At 36.4% G+C, this 20,928-nt stretch overlaps 1 protein-coding gene across 2 annotated transcripts in view; it reads right to left on the bottom strand.

Moving 5' to 3' along the window:
- The window catches only part of LOC145329084 (uncharacterized), a 60,432-nt gene that overhangs the window by 4,829 nt on the left and 34,675 nt on the right, over positions 1 to 20,928 (bottom strand). For both annotated transcript variants that reach the window (XM_080173107.1, XM_080173116.1), the window contains one exon: positions 2,102 to 2,320. In XM_080173107.1, the coding sequence (XP_080029233.1) occupies positions 2,102 to 2,320 (219 nt within the window). The remainder of the gene's footprint in view (positions 1 to 2,101; positions 2,321 to 20,928) is intronic.

Genomic DNA, 20,928 nt, shown 5'->3' with positions numbered 1-20,928 from the left:
GGTCAGAATGGTCACTGGTGGATTTCCAACTCCAATATTTTATCTTAGTTTTTAAATAAGAAAAATATAGGGAAGGGGTCATTTTTTTTTGGGGGGGGGGGGGGAAGGGGAGTTGTTGACCACCAATGTTGGGGGTGGTGAAAGGTCCCCTACCACTAAATAGTTATAAAGAGAAGCTTCATTGTAAAGGAGAAACATATCGGTTCATTGGTTATTGATATCTTGGCTATCTTAAAAGACTTCCTGTCCAATTTATTAGAAAACTTGTTGATGTCCTTCATGATCATGATTAATATCCTGACGTTGTTGGTGACCTTCATGATCATGATAGCAACCATCCTGACTTGTTGGTGACCTTTATATCATAGTGGCAAAACCTGACCTTACTGGTAACCACCATGATATTTGTGGCGACCTTCAAGACCTTGTTGTTGACCTTTATTATCATGGTGTCCTGGTTAACTTACTGGACTCACTGGCAACTTTATTGTTGGCCATTGCGGCCATCCCACCTGTATATGAAATTACTTACATTGCCCTCACCGGACTTTTCTTTAACCCTCCCTTATTGTCAATTTTGTTTAGAATTATGGTGATGTTCAAAACTAGGTTTTTGGCTATTTTTATATTTTTTACATTTTCCCCCATATCTGGGACCGCCGCTCCCGCCGTTCACCGCCATTTTCAAATTTTCGTTTATCAAGGTGGTCAAGTGCCTCTCCTAAGCTTTTAAAGATATTGAAACAAAATCTTGTTAGGTAGGTCAGTAAAAAATATTTGAATAAAATATGGCGGCGGTACCGCTGCTCCCGCCGTCCACTGCCGTTTTCCGCCGCCGCCGCAAAAATTTTTTATTGCATTTCTCGACGAATTAGGCAATTTGGAAACATTTGAGACCATGTTATATCTTTCAAAATTTTTTCGTTTATTAAGGTATATCTTACATTCAGTGCCTCTCCTAAGCTTTTAAAGATATTGAAACAAAATCTTTTTAAGTAGGTCAGTAAAAAGTCCCCCCTGCAGGGTTGGTTATAAGGCGAAAATTTTTTGAAAGATATAACATGGTCTCAAATGATTCCAAATTGCCTAATTCGGCTAGAAATGCTATAAAAAAAGTTTTTTTTGGCGGCGGCGGAAAATGGCGGTGAACGGCGGGAGCGGCGGTCCTGCCGCCGTTTTTTTTAGTGATACCAAAACTTAGGTTATTAGTGACCCAGCCCAAAAGATTTTACCCAATTATCTTTTAAACTAAGGGAGTAGCACCCAAAATAAAATTGGCGGTATGTCGTGACACGAGTCACCACATCCCCCCCCCCCCTTTTTGAGAAAAAATATGTTATTGAATTCATCGTGCATATTCGTATCCATGAATTTTGTGCTTATCTACTTATGGATATTGTCATCCTTGTTTAAAATATAAATACAAATTAATCATCACGATAAATATGGATGACATTGACAACATCCATAAGTAGCGAAGCACATAATCTATTATAGAGTAAACAAAAGGACAAAGTTAGTTATAGAGCAGATTATCTGGTATTATAACAAAGAAAAGAAAGAGAGAGGATAAGCAAAAACTTAAAATCAAGAAACCTTAAAAAATAAGATTTTTGTCTTTAAAAGTTATAAAAATAAAAGCAGCTAAAAAGCTTCTTAAAAGCAGCCAGACTACCATAAATTTTTTATGCCAAATAGCTAATTATGGTGCACAATGAAGGGAATATTGGCAAGAAGTTTAAGCCGTGTATCTTTTGCAAGAGCAGAAAAAGTAAAAGCGTTTATAAAGCTGCTTAAAAGCAGTCCGATGGCTACGGATGTTTAAGACTTAATTACGCTCAATATTGGTGGGAATGTTGAGAGCTTCAGCCTTCTATCTTTTACAGGAACTGATAAAATCAGTTGTGAAAAATAGCTAAATAGCTGCTTAAAAGCAGTCTGACGGCTACGAATGATTAATACATTATTATGCTCCATATAGATGGGAATGTTGACAAGAAGTTTTAGTTTTCAATCTTTTATCGGTGCCACCCAAACGTTTCAGACAGACGGTATTCAAATTATAGAGTAGCTTCTCTACTAAAAAAATAAATAAACTTGCCTCAAATTCAGGTAAAAGTATTTGTAATTCTCGATAACATTTGTGGCTCTTGTATATTTATCTGATTTATTGGTATGTTTGGACATTACAGATATCTTATTCAATTTATCTCCAACAAAAGATTTTGGTATTTCCATTAATGCAGGCTGCAATAAGTTTGCTTCAGAATCTTGGTTTTCATCTTCAGCTAAAAACTCATATTCGGTTCTTCCAAACACTCTTGAAAAGGTAAAATTAATATATAGTGCTTAAAAGAAAAACATGTCTATTTTACCTAATTTAGATTATGCTACATGTTTAATGTTATTGAAGCGGCGAGTTGAAAAGTAATTTAGACAGAAGTACTGACATACAAATGAGACGATGCGGAAGTCAGTTTTGTCCTAGATTTATCAGGTTTTAAATTAAATGTAAAAGGGGGGGGGGGGGGGGGAAATGTGGTGACTTGTTACACGACATACCAGCAATTTTATTTTGCCAAAAATAAATTTAATTGTATTTTTTTGCCAAATTACCTTAGTAATTTGGAATCATTTAAGACCATGTTATATTTTTCAAAAATTTTTCCCCTTTCAAGCAACTCTGCTTTTTAAATTCTCGTTTATCCTCCCGCCGCCAACCCCTGTCCCTCCGGGACTCAAATTAACCCTAAAAATGAACATAAACTTAATTTTCTCAGAAACCATTTGATCAATAGGGATGATTTCTTAAACTTTAGCTTTTAAGCTCATAAACTAACTTTTAGGTTAGAAGTCACCCCCCTGCCTCCAACCCCTAGCCCTCCGGGGCTCAAAAAACCTTAAAAATGTATCTAACCTTAATTTTCTCAAAAACCATTAAATCAATAGAGATGATTTTTAAAACTTAAGCTTTATTCTGGTCATGAAAGCTAACATATGTATGGTGTTGCTATAATTATTCAAAAACGACATGTCAATAGACTGGAAGCCTATATCAGACAGAATAATTAAGGCTAGATTCCAATCAAGGCACTGCAAGTTGACCATTATCCAATGCTATGCCCCAACAAATGACAAAGATGAAGAAGTAAAACAAGAGTTTTATGATCCAACTGCAATCAATCAGAAACTCAGTACCCAAACATGACATGTGCCTAGTTCTTGGAGATATGAATGCTAAAGTAGGAACTTACAGGACTGGAGTGGAGAATGCAATGGGACACTTTGGCACAGCTCAGGTACAAGAAATGAAAATGGAGAACTTTTACTTGAATTCTGTTTAAACAATGATATGGTTGTAGGAGGTACATTATTCCAACACAAAAACATTCACAAATATACTTGGACAACACCTGATGGACTAACAAGAAACATGATTGACCACATTATGATCAATAGAAAATGGGACAAGTTAATGCAAGACTGTAGAAGCTATAGAGGAGCCGACATATTTAGTGACCATGAACTAGTTGTCAGGAAGATTAAATTAAAGCTGAAGCGTACTGGCCATGATAAAAAGAGTGAGATTGGTAGACAATATGATTCTTCAAGATTAAAGGACCCTGCGATAAAGAATGAATTTGTCTTAAAACTCAGAAATAGATTTTAAGTCCTAGAGGACCTAAATGAAGAGACTGAGAACACATGGACTTCAATTAAAGCAAACTTTCAATCTACTGCTAAGGAAATCCTAGGACACAAGAAACCAGAGAAAAAGGACTGGATCTCTGAAGAAACATGGATCAAAATAGAAGAGAGAAAGAAGTTCAAAAGCAAAATCCATAATGCTCAACATTTGGCAGACATGAGTAATTTAAGAGCTGAATATACTGCTAAAGATAAAGAAGTCAAAAAGTGCACAAGGAAAGACAAGAGAGATTACATTGACAATCTGGCTGAAAAGGCCCAGAGAGCAGCTGACTTTGGTAACATGAAAACAGTATACAACATAACCAAGCAATTAAGTGGCAAATATAACAAAAAGAGTGGTGAAACTATCAAGGCTAAAGATGGTAAATTACTCACTACAGAAAAAGAAGTTGCTGAAAGGTGGAAATCACATTTTGCAGAAGTGTTGAACAGACCTGAACCAGAAATTACTGCTGAACCAGAACCAGGACATGAAATAGACATAGACACAAGACCACCAATTATTCAAGAAGTTAAAGCTGCTATACATAGTCTAAAGAATGACAAAGCACCAGGACCTGACTTAATAACTGCCGAAATGCTTAAGGCAGACATAGATCTTTCTGCTAGGACTCTAACTGATCTCTTTGATAAAATTTGGAGGCAAGAAAAGATACCAACGGACTGGTCTAAAGGTATAATTATAAAACTACCTAAGAAGGGAGGAATTATGCTGCTTTCTATCCCAAGCAAGGTCCTATGTAAAGTTATTTTAAACAGAATTGATGAGAAAATTGACAATAAACTAAGAGAAGAACAAGCTAGATTCCGTGGTGGAAGGGGCTGTGTTGACCAAATTTTCACCCTTAGGACAGTTATTGAACAATGTGTTGAATTTAACAAGCCACTTCATGTAAATTTTGTTGATTTCTCTAAGGCCTTTGATTCCATACACAGATGAACACTCTGGAAAATACTAAAAAGTTATGGTATACCAGAAAAGATGATAACTATGATAACAAAATTTTATGACAACTTCCAAGCCTGTGTTTCAGTTGAAAATATGATAAACCATATGGAATTATAAACGAAGATACTCCAACAAGAATCACATCTAATTCAAGATCATCACCAGATATTAGTCTTGTATCCAACAGCTTAATGGCAACAAGCGAATGGAGAACCGAAGTAAAACTTTCATCTGACCATCTTCCAATTTTGATTGGAATAAAAGCTTCTATCAAAAAGATAAAATCACAAGACAGACAGTACATTAATTTTGCTAAAGCTGACTGGGAAAAGTTTACTGCCTCCACAGAAGAAATATTTGCCGACGCCTACCACACAAATAATGTACATAAAGATGAGAAATTCTTCAGAAAAACCATACAATCTGCTGCTAAAAAACACATCCCTGCAGGCAGAATAATGCGAGTAATTAATGAAATTCCTACTGATGCACTAAATATGATGGAAGAACGTGATCAAATTAGGAGAAATGATCCATCTGATCCCAGAATCCCTGAACTTAATAACACCATCAAAAATAAAATCAACGATCACAAGAAAGAAAAATGGAAGGAACATCTCAACACATGTGCAGCCAACACCAAGAAGCTATGGACAACAGTAAAAAACCTAACTAAAAAACCAAGCCAACCCAACAACCAAGGCATTAGCTTCAATAACAAGGTCTATAACAATCCAAAGAAGTTAGCCAACAAATTCAATCGTCAATTCACACCTACAACAAACAAAAAGCCTACACAACGATCCAGAAACATTCTCAGGAACCTAAAGAAGAAACCATCTGATCCTAAAATTAACATCACTGAAGCCCAGACAGCCAAAGCCATCAAAGCTGCCAAGAACTCTAAAGCTCAAGGACCAGATGAGATCTCTCCATTAATGCTTAAACATCTTGGTCCAAACGGCATCAAATATCTGACTAAGATCTACAACAATGTTGTCAATACTGCTACAATACCTGCCATCTGGAAACAAAGCAGAATCATTGCCCTACTTAAACCTGGGAAACCAGTAGACCAAGGGTCAAGCCATCGACCTATATCACTACTTTCTCCACCTGCTAAAATACTAGAGAGCATACTTCTACCTGAGATCACAGCTGCCATTGACCTCCCTGACCATCAACATGGATTTCGAAAGGGCCGCTCAACAACAACAGCCCTCAACGACATTAGCCAACATATCACCACCGGACTCAACATGAAAAGGCCTGTCAACAGAACAGTAGCTGTCGCTATTGATTTGTCTAAGGCCTTCGACACTGTTGACCATGACCTTTTGATGGAAAACATCATCCAAACAATAAACCACTGGTAACAAAACCACCACGTATTATGAGAAATACTTTGGACACAGCATTTGGGGAAGAAGTCAAAAACATGATTCCCCCTGATGGCCTTAACAACACAGTTTACAAGAATCTTGTAAAACAGATTCATACAAACTCAGTTTCCAGCACAATTGCCAACCTCAAAAACAACAGAGTCCTGAATAAACCAGCACCACCTATTGATAAAACTGAAAAACAGCTTCCTAAAAGAGCAAGAACAATGCTTGCTTGTTATAGATCTGGCTTTAGCAACGATCTAAACAGTTTTATCGCCAGAATCCGTGAAGATCCTACTCTCGATCTCTGCCCAAAATGCAACCAACCAAATCACGACACCAATCATCTCTTTAACTGTGCACAAAACCCAACTAACCTGACCACCAGAGACTTATGGCTGAACCCGGTAGAAGCAGCCAGATTTCTCGGCCTTCTTGATGAAAATCAAGATGAAGATGAACGCGGTTGAGCGCTGTGCCCGTGGCTACAACGACAACAACAACAGTTGGAAACAATAAGACATCTGATTTCTTTAAAATAAGCACTGGAGTTAGACAGGGATGCATTTTATAACCTATTCTATTTATATTGGTAATTGACTTGGTGATGAAGAAAACCACAGAGGACAAAAAACGTGGTCTCCAGCTGAGCATACTAGGACACCTTGAAGATCTAGACTTTGCTGATGACCTGGCACTGATTTCAGAAACAATTAAACATCTACAAGCTAAGACAGATAGACTAGTCAAATATGCAGGACAAGTCGGGCTCTTTGTTAATGTCAAGAAGACCGAAATTAGGAATATACCTACAAACCCTGATCAAACTATAACAATAAATGGTGAACAATTGAAACAAAGCAACAAATTCACCTACCTGGGGAGTGTTATCAGCAGTGAAAATGGCTCAAAAGCTGATATTAAAACCAGGATTGATAAGGCTAGGGTTGCTTTCAACAGTCTACACAATGTTTGGAATTCAAAGAAACTTGTTCTGAAAACAAAAGTCAGATTTTACAACAGTAATGTGAAATCAGTTCTTCTTTATGGAGCTGAATGCTGGAGAACTGTGAAAACTGAAACAAATCAACTTAATGCATTTCACAATAGCTGCTTAAGAAGAATTTGCAAAATATTCTGGCCAAACAAAATATCAAACATTGAGCTGTATGCTAAGACCAAGATCAATAGTATTGAAGCAGAAGTGAAATAAAAAAGACTAAGGTTATTGAGATTTGTTACCACTATTTGTAGGTTATTCTTTTTTCAATAGTAAAAGATGTTTTACCTGTACACATTAGAAGAGGTAACCACTACATTTTATACAAAAACAAAAAATGACAATAAGTTAAAAATCAGCATGTTTTAAATGGTCATTTAGACTTTCTGTTAATGATTATAGAGTAGCTACGCTTTTTAATTTGTACCTAAATGCTATAGAAATCATCATGCAAAGTTTAAATCAATAGGACAAATATAATATGTCAAATTAACAAAAAAAGCTAACCCTCACAGACCATACCTATCTAATTAAATAAAAGCTTTGCTTTGAATGATTTTTTAATTAACAAAGTATTGATTCCCAACTTTCACAAAATTGATTGACATCCTTCTTCTTATAAAAAAGTATAATAAATCTTTATTAATTGATTCATTAGCAAAAAGTAAATTTTTCCCATAACAGCTGAAGTTCAAAATATCTGCACATTTAATAAAGCGGTTCCTGAGAAAACTGACTTTAGGTTATTCCTCTGAAAGCCTATTTAAGAAATCATCTCTATTGGTCAAATAGTTTCTGAGAAAATTAAGGTTAGGTTCATTTTTAGGTTTTTTTAAGCCCCGGAGGGCTAGGGGTTGGCAGCAGTGGGTTGACTTCTAAACTAAAAGTTAGTTTATAAGCTTAAAAGCTGAAGTTTTAGAAATCTTCTTTATTGATCAACTGGTTTCTGAGAAAATTAAGTTTAGGTTCATTTTAAGGGGGTTTTTGAGCTCCGGGGGGCTAGGGGTTCAGGGCAGGTGACTTCTAAACCATATAAGTTTAAGTCCTAGAAATCTGACTTCGAAACCATAAGATGTTCATACCCTTAAAAGCTTAAGTCCGAAAAATCTGCACGGTTCATCAAGTGGTTCCGGAATACCCCTTTTGCATCAAAGTCTTCAGTTATGTCCCCCTTTTTAGAAACACAGAAAATGTTACATAAATGATTTGATTTGAACCAGTGCATGTTACCATATCAAAAAATAAATAGAGTAGAGGAAGGAAGATAAGTAAAGCTTTGCATTGCAAACTCAAAATTTCATTATCTTTTAATCATACTATATTTTTATGAGAATAAAATAGATACAGGGTGGCCATAAGGTTTTTAAAAAAATCCGTACAATTCCGTACATGTTAAAAAAAAATCCGAAAATTTTTCCGTACATTTTTCTACTAGGTAGTGAATATATTATTTAGTAAAATGTCTCAACAATGCATGGTTTCTTACTACTGATCTAGAAGATCTCATTTTCTCTGAAAAAAATAAAAAAAATAGTAGGATAATTTTACAGTGTGAGAGTTCATAGGGGTATTTTGGGAATGAACTTAAGTTAATTTCATCTACATCCCCATGAATGGTTTTAAAAAATACTACCGTTGATTAAAAATAATGAAACATTTTTAATAAAGGGCAAGACTAGAATTAAAGTTACATCACGGGTAAAATAAATAAGGTATTTTGCTGTTTCATATTGGGGATAAACACGTCACTTTGAATAGTGATCTTAATATTTTTAAAAGCGAAGCTTTTCTATAATTAGGGTCAGTCCGTCCGTCTGTACGTCCGTAACGGATAGCTTTTTTCGTTATTTTAGAATTGTCCTATCGATTTCAAAATTTGCATGGTGATTCCTTTAGTAGTTAGGTACGATTTAGAAAGCGTAGCAACTCTATAATCATTATCAAAATGTCCGTACGTCAATTCTAAACATGTAGATTTTTCACTTTTTTAACAACAAATTTTTTGTGATCTAATCATCCAATTGATCTGAATTTGGGTATATTGATTCCTGGGACAACAAAGTAGGTTGTTATGAGCGAAGCATCTTTATAATCAAGTCCTAAAAATGTAAGTATGTCCTTAATCATTATCCTGTATAAAGCAGTTTTTCTACAAATTTACTTAAGATTTTGCTTCAACTCTTATACATTTATATTCTGATGATTCAGTTATGACACTGTATAAGTGTTAATGTCTGTTTGTCCTACCGTTTCAGTGCTTCGCTTTTATGGATATATGTTGTCATCCTTGTTTCCATATAACTACTATTATTAAACAAATAATAGATTTTTCTGACTACTATTAAAAGCTCTAATTAAAATTCTTTGGTTAGAATTGTCCCATCGATTTAAAACTTTGCAGCTGATTTCTGTAACAATTAGGTACCAGTTGGATAGCGAAGCAACTCTATAATCATTATCAGAAAGTCTGCATGTCCATTTAAAAGATTTTTAACTTTTTGACAACAACTTTTTGATGAAACAATTATCCTATTTATCTGATTATACAGTATCCTGTATTTACCAATTTTGCAAATCTTCAAGAGTTTGTTTGTCCTTCCTTAGATTTTAGAGCTTTGCTTTTACGAATGTTTTAATCCTTGTTTTTTTGTAACCCTTTTTTTGGGGGGGGGGGGTAGGGATATACTGACAATCGAATAGATCATTTAAATATGTTAAGGGATAAGGCAATAGACATTAAAATAATAAACATCCTAAATGATGATAAACAAAATTACCCCTTCTGTATAAATTAATTTCTAATATGTTAGACACTTCTAGTTTGGAACCAATAAAAATTATCAATAGGAGATTCAGTGGTTAGTGAGATCCTTTAGTACAGACAGACAGATACACAAAGAGACTTTTATATAAGGATGACTCTTTTATAAAATACTAACGGCTACGCCCCTAGAGGCCTCTAAGGGCACGTAATGTATTTTTTTATCATCTGTTTTACCAACAAAAATTATTTACGGCCGCTAGATGTGGTTAGTTTATGTTTTTTTTTCGTTTTCTCTTGGAAGGGTAGTGATACCCTCCCCCAAAATAGCTGTAAACCTTCCCAGGACCTACAAGAATAAACAGAAATACAATCAAACAGATATCATTTTTATATCTGAATAATTCTTTTAAAAAAATATTATGTTTTTAAGTTGAGGGGGGGGGGGAGCTAACGTTCATGCGAATCGGTGAATTGTTCATACAATATTAGATAATTTGCAGATAATGGCCGATAAATTGATGTAAAACCTCAATGTTAATACACAAAATTGCCCCTTTTGTAGATGACAAGTACTAGTTGAAACGTATATACACTCAACTTAATATACCATCCAATCAAAATTTATGAAAAGTCCTCTCATCTAAAAAACGAACTATAAAGAAATCAGGTGTCGCTTGCAGTAATTTTGCTTATAATCATAATAAGACTGATTTTGATAAACTTAATTGAATATTTAAGAGAAGAATAATTATACTTCTGGTACACCATTCTTGTCCTCTCTGGTTTCCGTGAAATCCAAATGTAACTTACAAATAATGATACATTTTATTTAATTCATTAAGACCATAACACTAATTATAACACATTCTAAAACCTTTGTAACTACAGTATGACAAATAGCTAAAAGGGGGACGTAACTGAAGCTTTTTTGATGCAGGGGGGGGGGGGTTTTCTCAGGAACCACTTGATGAACCGTGTAAATTTTTTGGACTTAAGCTTTTATGGGTATGAACATCTTATGGATTCAAAGTCTACCCCCTACCCCCACCCCCTAGCCCCACGGAGCTCAAAAACCCCCTAAAAATGAACCTAACCTTAATTTTCTCAGAAACCATTTGGCCAATAGAGATGATTTCTTAAACTTAAGCTTTTATGGTTATAAACTACCTTCTAGTTTAGAAGTCACCCCCCTGCTGCCAACCCCTAGCCCTCCGGGGCTCCAAAAAACCCTAAAAAATAACCTAACCTTAGTTTTCTCATAAACCATTTGACCAATAGAGATGATTTCTTTAACTTAAGCTTTTATGGTTATAAACTAGCTTTTGGTCTAGAAGTCACCCCCCTGCCGCCAATCCCTAGCCCTCCGGGACTCCATAAAACCCTAAATATGAACCTAACCTTAATTTTCTCAGAAACCATTCGACCAATAGAGATGATTTCTTAAACTTAAGCTTTTATGTTATAAACTAAATTTTGGTTTAGAAGTCACCCCCCTGCCGCCAACCCCTAGCCCTCCGGGGATAAAAAAAACCATAAAATGAACATAACCTTTATTTTCTCAGAAACCATTTAATCAATAAAGATGATTTCTTAAACTTGAGATTTTATGCTTATAAACTAACTTATAGTTTAGAAGTCACTCCCCTGCCTCCAATCCTGGGCCCTCCGGGGCTCCAAAAAACCCTAAAATGAACCTAACCTTAATTTTCTCAGAAACCATTTGATCAATAGAGATAATTGCTGAAACTTAATCTATAATGCTAATAAACTAAATTCTAGTTTAGAAGTCACCCCACTGCCGCCAGCCACTAGCCCTCCGGGGCTCAAAAAAAACCTAAAAATGAACCTAACCTTAATTTTTTCAGAAACCATTTGATCAATAGAGGTGATTTTTCAAACTTAAGCTTTTATAGTTATAAACTAACTTTTGGTTTAGAAGTCACTCCCCTGCCACCAACCCCTAGCCCTCCGGGGATCCACAAACCCATAAAAATGAACCTAACCTTTATTTTCTCAGAAAACATTTGACCAATAGAGATGATTTCTTAAACTAAAACTTTTATGCTTATAAATTAACTTATAGTTTAGAAGTCACCAGCCTGCCTCCAACCCCTAGCCCTATGGGGCTCAAAAAACCCTAAAATGAACCTAACCTTAATTTTCTCAGAAACCATTTGATTAATAAAGATGATTGCTTAAACTTAAGCTATAATGCTAATAAATTAACTTCTAATTTAGTTGTCACCTCCCTGCCGCCAATCCCTAGCCCTCCGGGGCTCAAAAAACCCTAAAAATGAACCTAACCTTAATTTTCTCAGAAACCATTTGATCAATAGATATGATTTCTTAAACTTAAGCTTTTATGCTTATAAATTAACTTTGAGTTTAGAAGTCCCCCCCCCCCCCTGCCGCAAACCATTAGCCCTCCTGGGCTTAAAAAAACTCTAAAAATGAACCTAACCTTAATTTCTCAGAAACCATTTGATCAATAGAGATTATTTTTTATGTGTATAAACTACTTTTTTGTTTGGCAGATATATGGTTATAAACTAAATTTTATTTTAGAAGTCACCCACCCCATAGCCACCCTGGGCTCAAAAACCCCCTTAAAAAATATACTTTCTAGTAAATTTTTTTTTAGTAGGATTTCAAAGGAATAACCTAACCTCAGTTTTCTCAGGAACTGCATTATTAAATGTGCAGATATTTTGGACTTCAGCTGTTATGGGAAAAAAAAGTTGGGACTATATACTTTGTTAATCAAAATTTTTTTTAAAGCAAAGCTTTTCTTTAACTAGGTTTGGTCTGTGAGGGTTAGCTTTTTTTCGTTAATTTAGACATATTATAATTGACCTATTGATTTTAAACTTAGCATGATAATTTCTATAGCATTTAGGTACAATTTAATAAACGTAGCTACTCTATAATCATTAACAGAAAGTCCAAATGTCCATTTAAAACATGCTGATTTTTAAAATTAAGGTTAGGTTCATTTCTAGAGTTTTTTTGAGCCATTGAGGGCTAGAGGTTTGCGGCAGGGGGGTGACTTCTAAACTATAAATTAGTTTATAAGCATAAAAGCTTAAGTTTAAGAGTCATCTCTCTTGATCAAATAGTTTCTGAGAAAATTAAAGTTAGGTTATTTTTTAGGGTTTTTGAGCCCCAGAGGGCTAAGGGTTGGCAGCAGGGAAATGACTTCTAAACTAAAAGTAAGTTTATAAGCATAAAAGCATAAGTTAAAGAAATCATCTCTATTGATCAAATGGTTTCTGAGAAAATAATTAAGGCTAGGTTCATTTGTAGGGTTATTTGAGTCCCAGAGGGCTAGGGGTTTGCGGCAGGGAAGTGACTTCTAAACTTTAAGTTATTTTATAAGCATAAAAGCTTAAGTTTAAGAAATCATCTCTCTTGATTAAATAGTTTCTGAAAAAAAATAAGGTTAGGTCAATTTTTAGGTTTTTTTGAGCCCCAGAGGGCTAGGGGTTGGCGCAGAAGGGGGGGAATTCTATACTTAAAATTAGCATAAAAGTCCAAATGTACATTTAAACATGCTGATTTTTAAAATTAAGGTTAGGTTCAATTCTAGAGGTTTTTTGAGCCTCTGAGGGCTAGGGGTTTGCGGCAGGGGAGTGACTTCTAAACTATAAGTTAAAGGGTGTGCAAAAAAAAATGCGGACATTTTTAAAATTTAGATTGCGCGGCTTGTGTTAATAGTAGAAAAACGTTATGCATATCATTAGAACCGCTATGAAGTCTATTTTTTGGAAATATAAAAACGATTCCTGTGCTATGTATAGTTTAGGAGCGATGTGGTAAAATGTCCCAACTGCCTTAAAACTTGACTTGCGAGTAAATCATTAAAGATTAAAGTATAAAAAAAATATGTACCTTTTTAAAATTTAGATTGCTCGGCTTGTGTTAATAGTAGAACAACATTATGCATACTGTTAGAACCACTATGAAGTCTATTTTTTGGAAATATAAAAACAATTCCTGTGCTACGTATAGTTTAGGAGCTATGTGGTAAAATGTCCCAACTGACTTAAAACTTGACTTGCGAGTAAATCATTAGAGATGGTCTCAGGTTGGTGCAAAATCAGCGGGTAAACTGAGGGTTTTGCAGCAACTAGGTGCCATGAGCGTCCGGAGTTTTTGGAGGAGGGGCTAGGTCAGATTACAACTAGGTTGTGATGTGAACTGGTCAAAAATCTAATTTCTCCACGCGAGACTGGATAAGGAAGGAGGGGGAAATCTTAAGATTGAACCTAAACCAACCTGAACTAATCATGGACCTAAAAAGTGTTGTTTTTCTGATAGTGTTCTCATGTATAGGGATAATAGGGCCAGTTTCACACAATCACAAACAAAGGAACATAGGAAATGAGCAACTGCAAGGGTTTTTCTTCTTTCAAAAAGTCTACTTAAAAAGGGTCAATGACAAAGGGAGGGAAATGCGAAAAGTTGGTTTTATTTGGTGGGAGGTTGCATGACTCATATTATTCTATTATACTGAGAGGTTGCGTGATTTTCCCGAAAATATAATCAGCTGGGCTGGGTGTGTGTGTGTGTTTTATGCATACGTGTCTGTATGATACACGCATGTGTGTTCATCAGAACTAGTTGTTTGTCTGTTGGTGATGTACACCAAATTCAAAACTTCAAATATTTTTAACAACAAGTGAATAATTTTTCAAATGTGTGAAGCGTATATTTTAATTAATTTTATTGTTATTTGTTTTTAGGTATTTAATAGTTTCTGCCAAGGCTAGTAGCAGCCTAAAACCTATTAAATTTAATTTTACCACAGCTTTTAAACTACCTGACTGATGCTACATCTATAATTTTTACTTTTTGACAGTTCTCTTTTAGTAGGACCTTTTTATCTGGTTGTCTCTCCAACTTTTAACTTTTACCTAGCAACTGTAAATTTATGACCAACATTGTAAATTTTAGGAACTTTTCTCTACTTCCACAAGTGATAGGATTATTAATAGCCTATTATTAATGATTCTGATCTCTTACAGACCACTTTTTACCATGCAAGCTACACCTGAGATTCACGGAGATGGGGCAAGCAGCGGAGCTGCAATCCTCGGGCCCGTCAAAGACGGAGCTCAAGCTACTGTTAGCCACGGTACACCCCTGGGACCTGACTATGGGGGAGCCGCTGTAACAGCGAATAGTCAGGTAAAATATTGTCGTAGAGACCTATTGAAGCATTTTGACCAGGACACGACAAGTTGCAACATGATCGGTGAGGGTAGTGACCGGGGAAACCTGGACGCCCAAACCAAACCTGATATTGATGTTAGTTTTAATAACTTGAATTTTGATGATAACTTAGACAGAGATGATGACATAGATTCGACAATGACAGAATCAAAGGATGGAGATAATGAAAGAGAAGACTTAGAATCAACAGGAAAAATGATGGACAGAACTTGGGTGGACAATACAGACACAGAGATTAAAAAGAAAAGACAGACGGCAGCGGAAATTTGGGAACAGATGAAAGATACTGACAAAGACTGGACAGAGGTTTTAAGTGCTGGAGCAAAGAGAAAATTGAAAGAAAGACAAATAGACGAACATAAAGAAGAGAATATTAATATTGATGATCTTGATTTATTTAAGGGAAGCAAGAGGAGTATTGGATATGACAGGAGGATGAGGCTGAAAAAGGCTAAGCTGATGAGAGAGAAAGAGGCTAGAGATCAAGACCCGCTTCAACAAGAAGTAGAGGACACCTACCTCAGCCGAGAATCCTTCTCTGACATTGTCAGGAAGAAGGATAGATACATGTTTGATGTGAAGATAAGGAGCACCTACACCCAGGAAGAGCAGAAGATCAGCCAGGAACAACTGGACAATTTAGACCTTCAACTGCTGAACGCATACATGGAACATGTCCAGAAGTACGGAGATAGCTTCGAGTATGATGCCGTAGCTGGATTCAGCAAAGATACTGGAGTTGGCGCAGCAACAAAGGAAATGGCTGAGTTCATTTTCAATGTCAGCAAGAAGCTAGAGCCCGAGGAGAAGGATGATGACATTGACACCCTAGAGTACTACATCTACCCGGCGGAGGAGAGAGTCTACAGGAACATGTGGACAACAGTTCACAATAAATGGAGGAAGTATACTCAAGAGCAGCTGTCACTCATGATCCGAGCCTGCAACCCCTTACTCAAATACAAAGAGGAAGGGGTGTCAAAATTCTTTCATTTCAAAGTATATGAGATGGGACCATCGAACCCTGCAGGCTTCTTCAAACTTGGCCTGCAGGTGGATGAAAGAATCATAAACCAATTAAAGAATCCCAAGGTAATGGGATGCCTGCGCCTTGGTTTCAGCAACTTGATCCTACATGGATCAAACATTGAAAGCGAAGTCAAGGAGTCGATCAGACAATCCATCGTCGACCAGATTGAATCGGTAAGGAGAGGAGTCAGGGCCATCTCCATGGGCCCCATGACCAACAGGCAGTAATCCCCTAGACCTAGGCTCCGACACTGACAACAACAGTGCTGGAGCCATTAGCCTGACGCAGATAAATCTCCATAGATGCGTACAGGCAGCCCTAACGGTTGGAGATAGACTTACTAGCTGGACAGCAATGAACAGCAATGGAAGACGGACAGGATGGTCGCAAGCAATTGCGTTAGCGCAAGAGCCGTATCTACAAAATAATAAGGTAAAAATGTTTCATGATATAAATACATATGAAAGTAATGGGCCTGGAAACAGAGCCTGCATATTAACCAACAAAACAATTACAGGTATTATTCTAACTCAATTCACGGACAGAGACCAAGTTGTGGTTCTCTTCAACTTTAACGGTAAGGATGTTATCTTAGTCTCAACCTACATGGCCAACGATGAAAGGGTAAGACTGGTAAAACTACCACCAGAGAAAATTACTAAGGCAGTAATAAGGTATGCTAAAGAAAATGGTATAGGTATTATAGTAGGTACAGATGCAAACAGTCATAATACAGCTTGGGGCTCAACAGATATAAACCCAAGAGGAATATCCTTATTGGACTATATCCTAGACAACCAGCTAATGATTATGAATGAAATTGGTAAGCCCACTTTTGTAACAAAAGCACATGAAGAAGTCCTAGACATTACGATAACCACACCTGAGATTGCAAACAAAATAATAGGCTGGCTTGTAAGTGAATATGACAGCCACTCGGATCATAAATTCATTGATTTTATGATAGATTCTCAACCAAATATTAATCATAGTATTTTCAGAAATGTTAAGAAGACGAACTGGCTCAACTATAAACAAGCACTACAAAGTAAGAGAAATGCTAGACAGAGAATAGATAGTGAAGAAATAGATATAGATAGATTAGATAGAGCAGCTGAAGACTTAAGGAAGGACATAATAGAGTCTTTCGAAGAGAGTTGTAAAGAATCAGAGAAAAAGGGGAAGGAGAAACCAAGGTGGTGGGGAAAAACATAGGAAAAATCCAAAAAAGAGCTTGAAAGGCTAAGAAGAAGGGTAAGAAGAGAAAAGACAGACGAAAGATGGGAAGAGTACAGACAACAGAGAAATAGTCATGCCAGACTAATTCAAAAAGAGAAGGGTAAAGACTGGAAAAAATTCTGTTCAGAAATGACAAAACTGGACACGGCAGCTAAGATACAAAAGATCTTCAAAAGGGGTAAGAAACAGCAAATGGGGACAATTAAAAAGAAAGATGGACAATTTACTAAGACAGTAAGTGAATCACTCCAGGTTCTACTTGAAAAACACTTCCCAGAAGAACCTGAAGGTGACAATGATGAACCCATAGATCATACAGGTAATAATAGAAGGATAGATATGGATAGTGTAATAAATGTAGAATCAGTTAGAGCAGCCATTAACAGTTTCGGAAATTTCAAATCACCAGGTGGTGATGGCATTTATCCGGCATTGCTGAAAAAAGGACTTGACATAGTTTTAGGTGACATTGTTAGACTTTACAGACATAGTATAAGACTGAGTTACAGCCCTAAATGCTGGCTGGACACAAGAGTCTGTTTCCTTGACAAACCTGGGAAAAAAGACTACACAGATCCAAAATCAAAGAGACCTCTATCTCTATCATCCTTTCTATTGAAAGGTCTAGAAAGATGTCTTTACTGGAATCTCACAGATAAAGTTCTAAGAAAAAAACTCTCCAGGAACATTTACGGCTACAAAGAATCAGTGGGGACGGAAGATGCAATACATTCCTTATTAGCAACTGTAGAAAAGGGACTAGAACACAACAACTACGTCGTGGTCCTGTTTTGCGACATGAGCGCAGCATTCAATATGCTGACGGTCAAAAGCATGATTAAAAATCTGACAGAGATAGGTGCGGATAGAGAAACCTGCGCATGGACTGAACAAATGCTTAGAGGCCGGACAGTAACAGCAACAATTAATGGAGAATCAGCAAGTAAGCAGACAACCAGAGGCACTCCACAAGGAGGGGTGGCATCTGTGGATTTATGGAACATGGCCAAAAACAACCTAGACCTCAGATTTCCAAAAATACACCCCTGTAAAAGAAATATTTATGCAGATGACACACATGTAATCAGTGTAGGTAAAACAGAAGAAGATTGTGTGAGAAACCTACAGAATGACATATACACACTAGAAGAATGGGCTAGAGAGCACGGACTCAGCTTTAGTCCAGCCAAAACCAAAGTCATGCTTTTTTGTAGAAAAGGCATGAAACCTAAATACCTAGACATAACAATGAACGGTCAGAAACTCCAATGGGTCTCTGAATATGTCTACCTAGGTGTGACGATAAAAAACAACCTGAGCTGGAGACCACACGTAGAAAAGGCAGCTGAAAAAGCCAACAACACATGGCTACACTGCAACTGTATGTTAAACAGGACCTGGAGAGTCAATCAGAAGATAGGACGCTGGCTTTACCGCAGCATCATCAGACCAACACTTACATACGGCTGTTTTGCATGGATAACAGCAATCAACACAACTGAGATAACCAACATATTGAAGAAAGTCCAACGAAAAGCATTAGTGGCAATATCCAACGCCATGAACTCAACGCCCACAGCTGGTCTTGAGGTTCTGCTAGGCATTCAACCAATAGACATCTTTATAAAAACACAAGCCATGGTGACTTACAAAAGACTGGCTGTAAATGGCAGCTGGAAAGTACAACCTGGACAACTTCTGAGCAAGAAAAGCCATGCTGTTACACTAATGGACATGGCAAAGAACCTAAAACTAATACATGCCCCTAGAGACAAGATGAACTACACAATCAATATACCAACAAACTTTGAAACCATCATAGAAAAAAGAGAGACAATAAACCAGCAGAGGTTAAAACCTGGAAATATGAATAACGAAGAAATAATGGTTTTCACAGACGGCTCCAAAAGTGACCAGAAAACAGGATATGGATATGTCATAAGTGGAGCAGGTCTAAGAATATATGGATGTAATAACAGTGGACCGCTGGCCACAGTGTATCAGACCGAATTATTAGGAATCCAAGAAGCAGCCTTCACACTCATCAACACAGGTACAACAGGTAGAAGCATAAAATTCTACATGGACAATCAAGCAGTAATCAAAACCCTAGGAAAATACAGACTAAAAGAAAACCTGGCAGCAGAAACAAAAAAGGTAGTAAACAGACTAGCTGAAAACAACATGATTACAATAAACTGGGTTCCAGGACATCAAGGTCACAATGGTAACGAGATTGCTGACAGGAAAGCACGAGAAGGAGCTAACATGGAAATTCAAGGAACATGGACATACATTCTGATGGCAGAAGCAAACATAAAAGCTGAAATCAAAAACTGGGGAATGTTAATGTGGCAGAAATACTGGGATGGATTAAGTAATTGCAGACAATCGAAACTAATGATGCCCAAAGTGAACACAAAAATCTGGAGAGAGGTGGCAAATCAACCAAAAAGAAACATGAACATGATAACACAAATACTGACTGGACATACAACCCTGAATAAACACCTGAAAAACATGAAACTGGCAGACGAGAACCGGTGTGAGCAGTGCGAGGAAGATGACACGATAGAAAGCATGGAACACTTTCTATGCCAATGTCCTGCCTTTGCTAGAAACAGAAGAAATACACTAGGAAGTTTCTTTCTTAAAATAGAAGAATTAAATAAAATCGATATTAGACGCATTTTAAAATTTGTTAAACAAACGCAAAGATTTGAGTACTTCGAATAAGGGAAGTATTCAAATCTTTACAAAATATATCTTTCTTCTCAATCAAGTGAAGGACTATAATAAATCATAAGTAGCCAAAAAGATGAAAAGAATGAAAACATACATAAGTAGCGAATAAATTTAACATGAGTTTAGGTAGAAATAGAATGATAGATGATAGATAGACCTAACCCAGGTGGATAGATAAGAACATTTATATTGTAATAACCTTAATCCATATTTTATCTCCTTATAGGAAATCGAGGAGAGATGCTTCACGTAAAATTTAACCTGAAGCATAGATCGTTTTCACCAAAGTGAAGAAAATACTCTAACCCGCATGATAAAACTCATATACGTCTACTTTTAGGATGCAAAACTCAACCAGGAGCAGGGATTGTTCTCACCGGAATGAAGCAAATAACTTAACTTGCATGATAAAACCCCTACATATTGATACCTAGGTTATATTATATCTATACGTATAATTATCTATAACTATTTTAACCCACAGACACACATTCAATTACTTTAGGCACTAGTCACCAGAGGCAGGGATGATTTTCATCGGAATGAAGAAAATATCCAAACTTTGCACGACAAAAACGCATATTCATATATTTTTAGGCTACAAAACTTAACCAGGAGCAGAGATTGTTTTCACCAGAGTGAAGTTAAAACCTTAAAACTCCGATAAAACTCATATTTATGCTTATATTCAGGCTGCTCGTAGTAACCCACAGACACACATCCAACTACTTCAGTCACTATACATAAAACAAAAATTTTATTTTCAGGAAGGATACAATCTTTATTAAACTAGACAGCATTTTTTTTTTTAATAAACTTAAACTAGTTAATAAACTTGTGATGATTCATCTAGATTATGCGGCACTCCTCCTC

This window comes from Acartia tonsa, chromosome 1 (genome assembly GCF_053477335.1).
Source record: "Acartia tonsa isolate MP-2025a chromosome 1, ASM5347733v1, whole genome shotgun sequence".
NCBI classification, from domain to species: Eukaryota; Metazoa; Arthropoda; class Copepoda; order Calanoida; family Acartiidae; genus Acartia; species Acartia tonsa.
The sequence above is the reverse complement of the archived record's forward strand: the minus strand, read 5'-3'. Positions and strand labels throughout refer to the sequence as shown.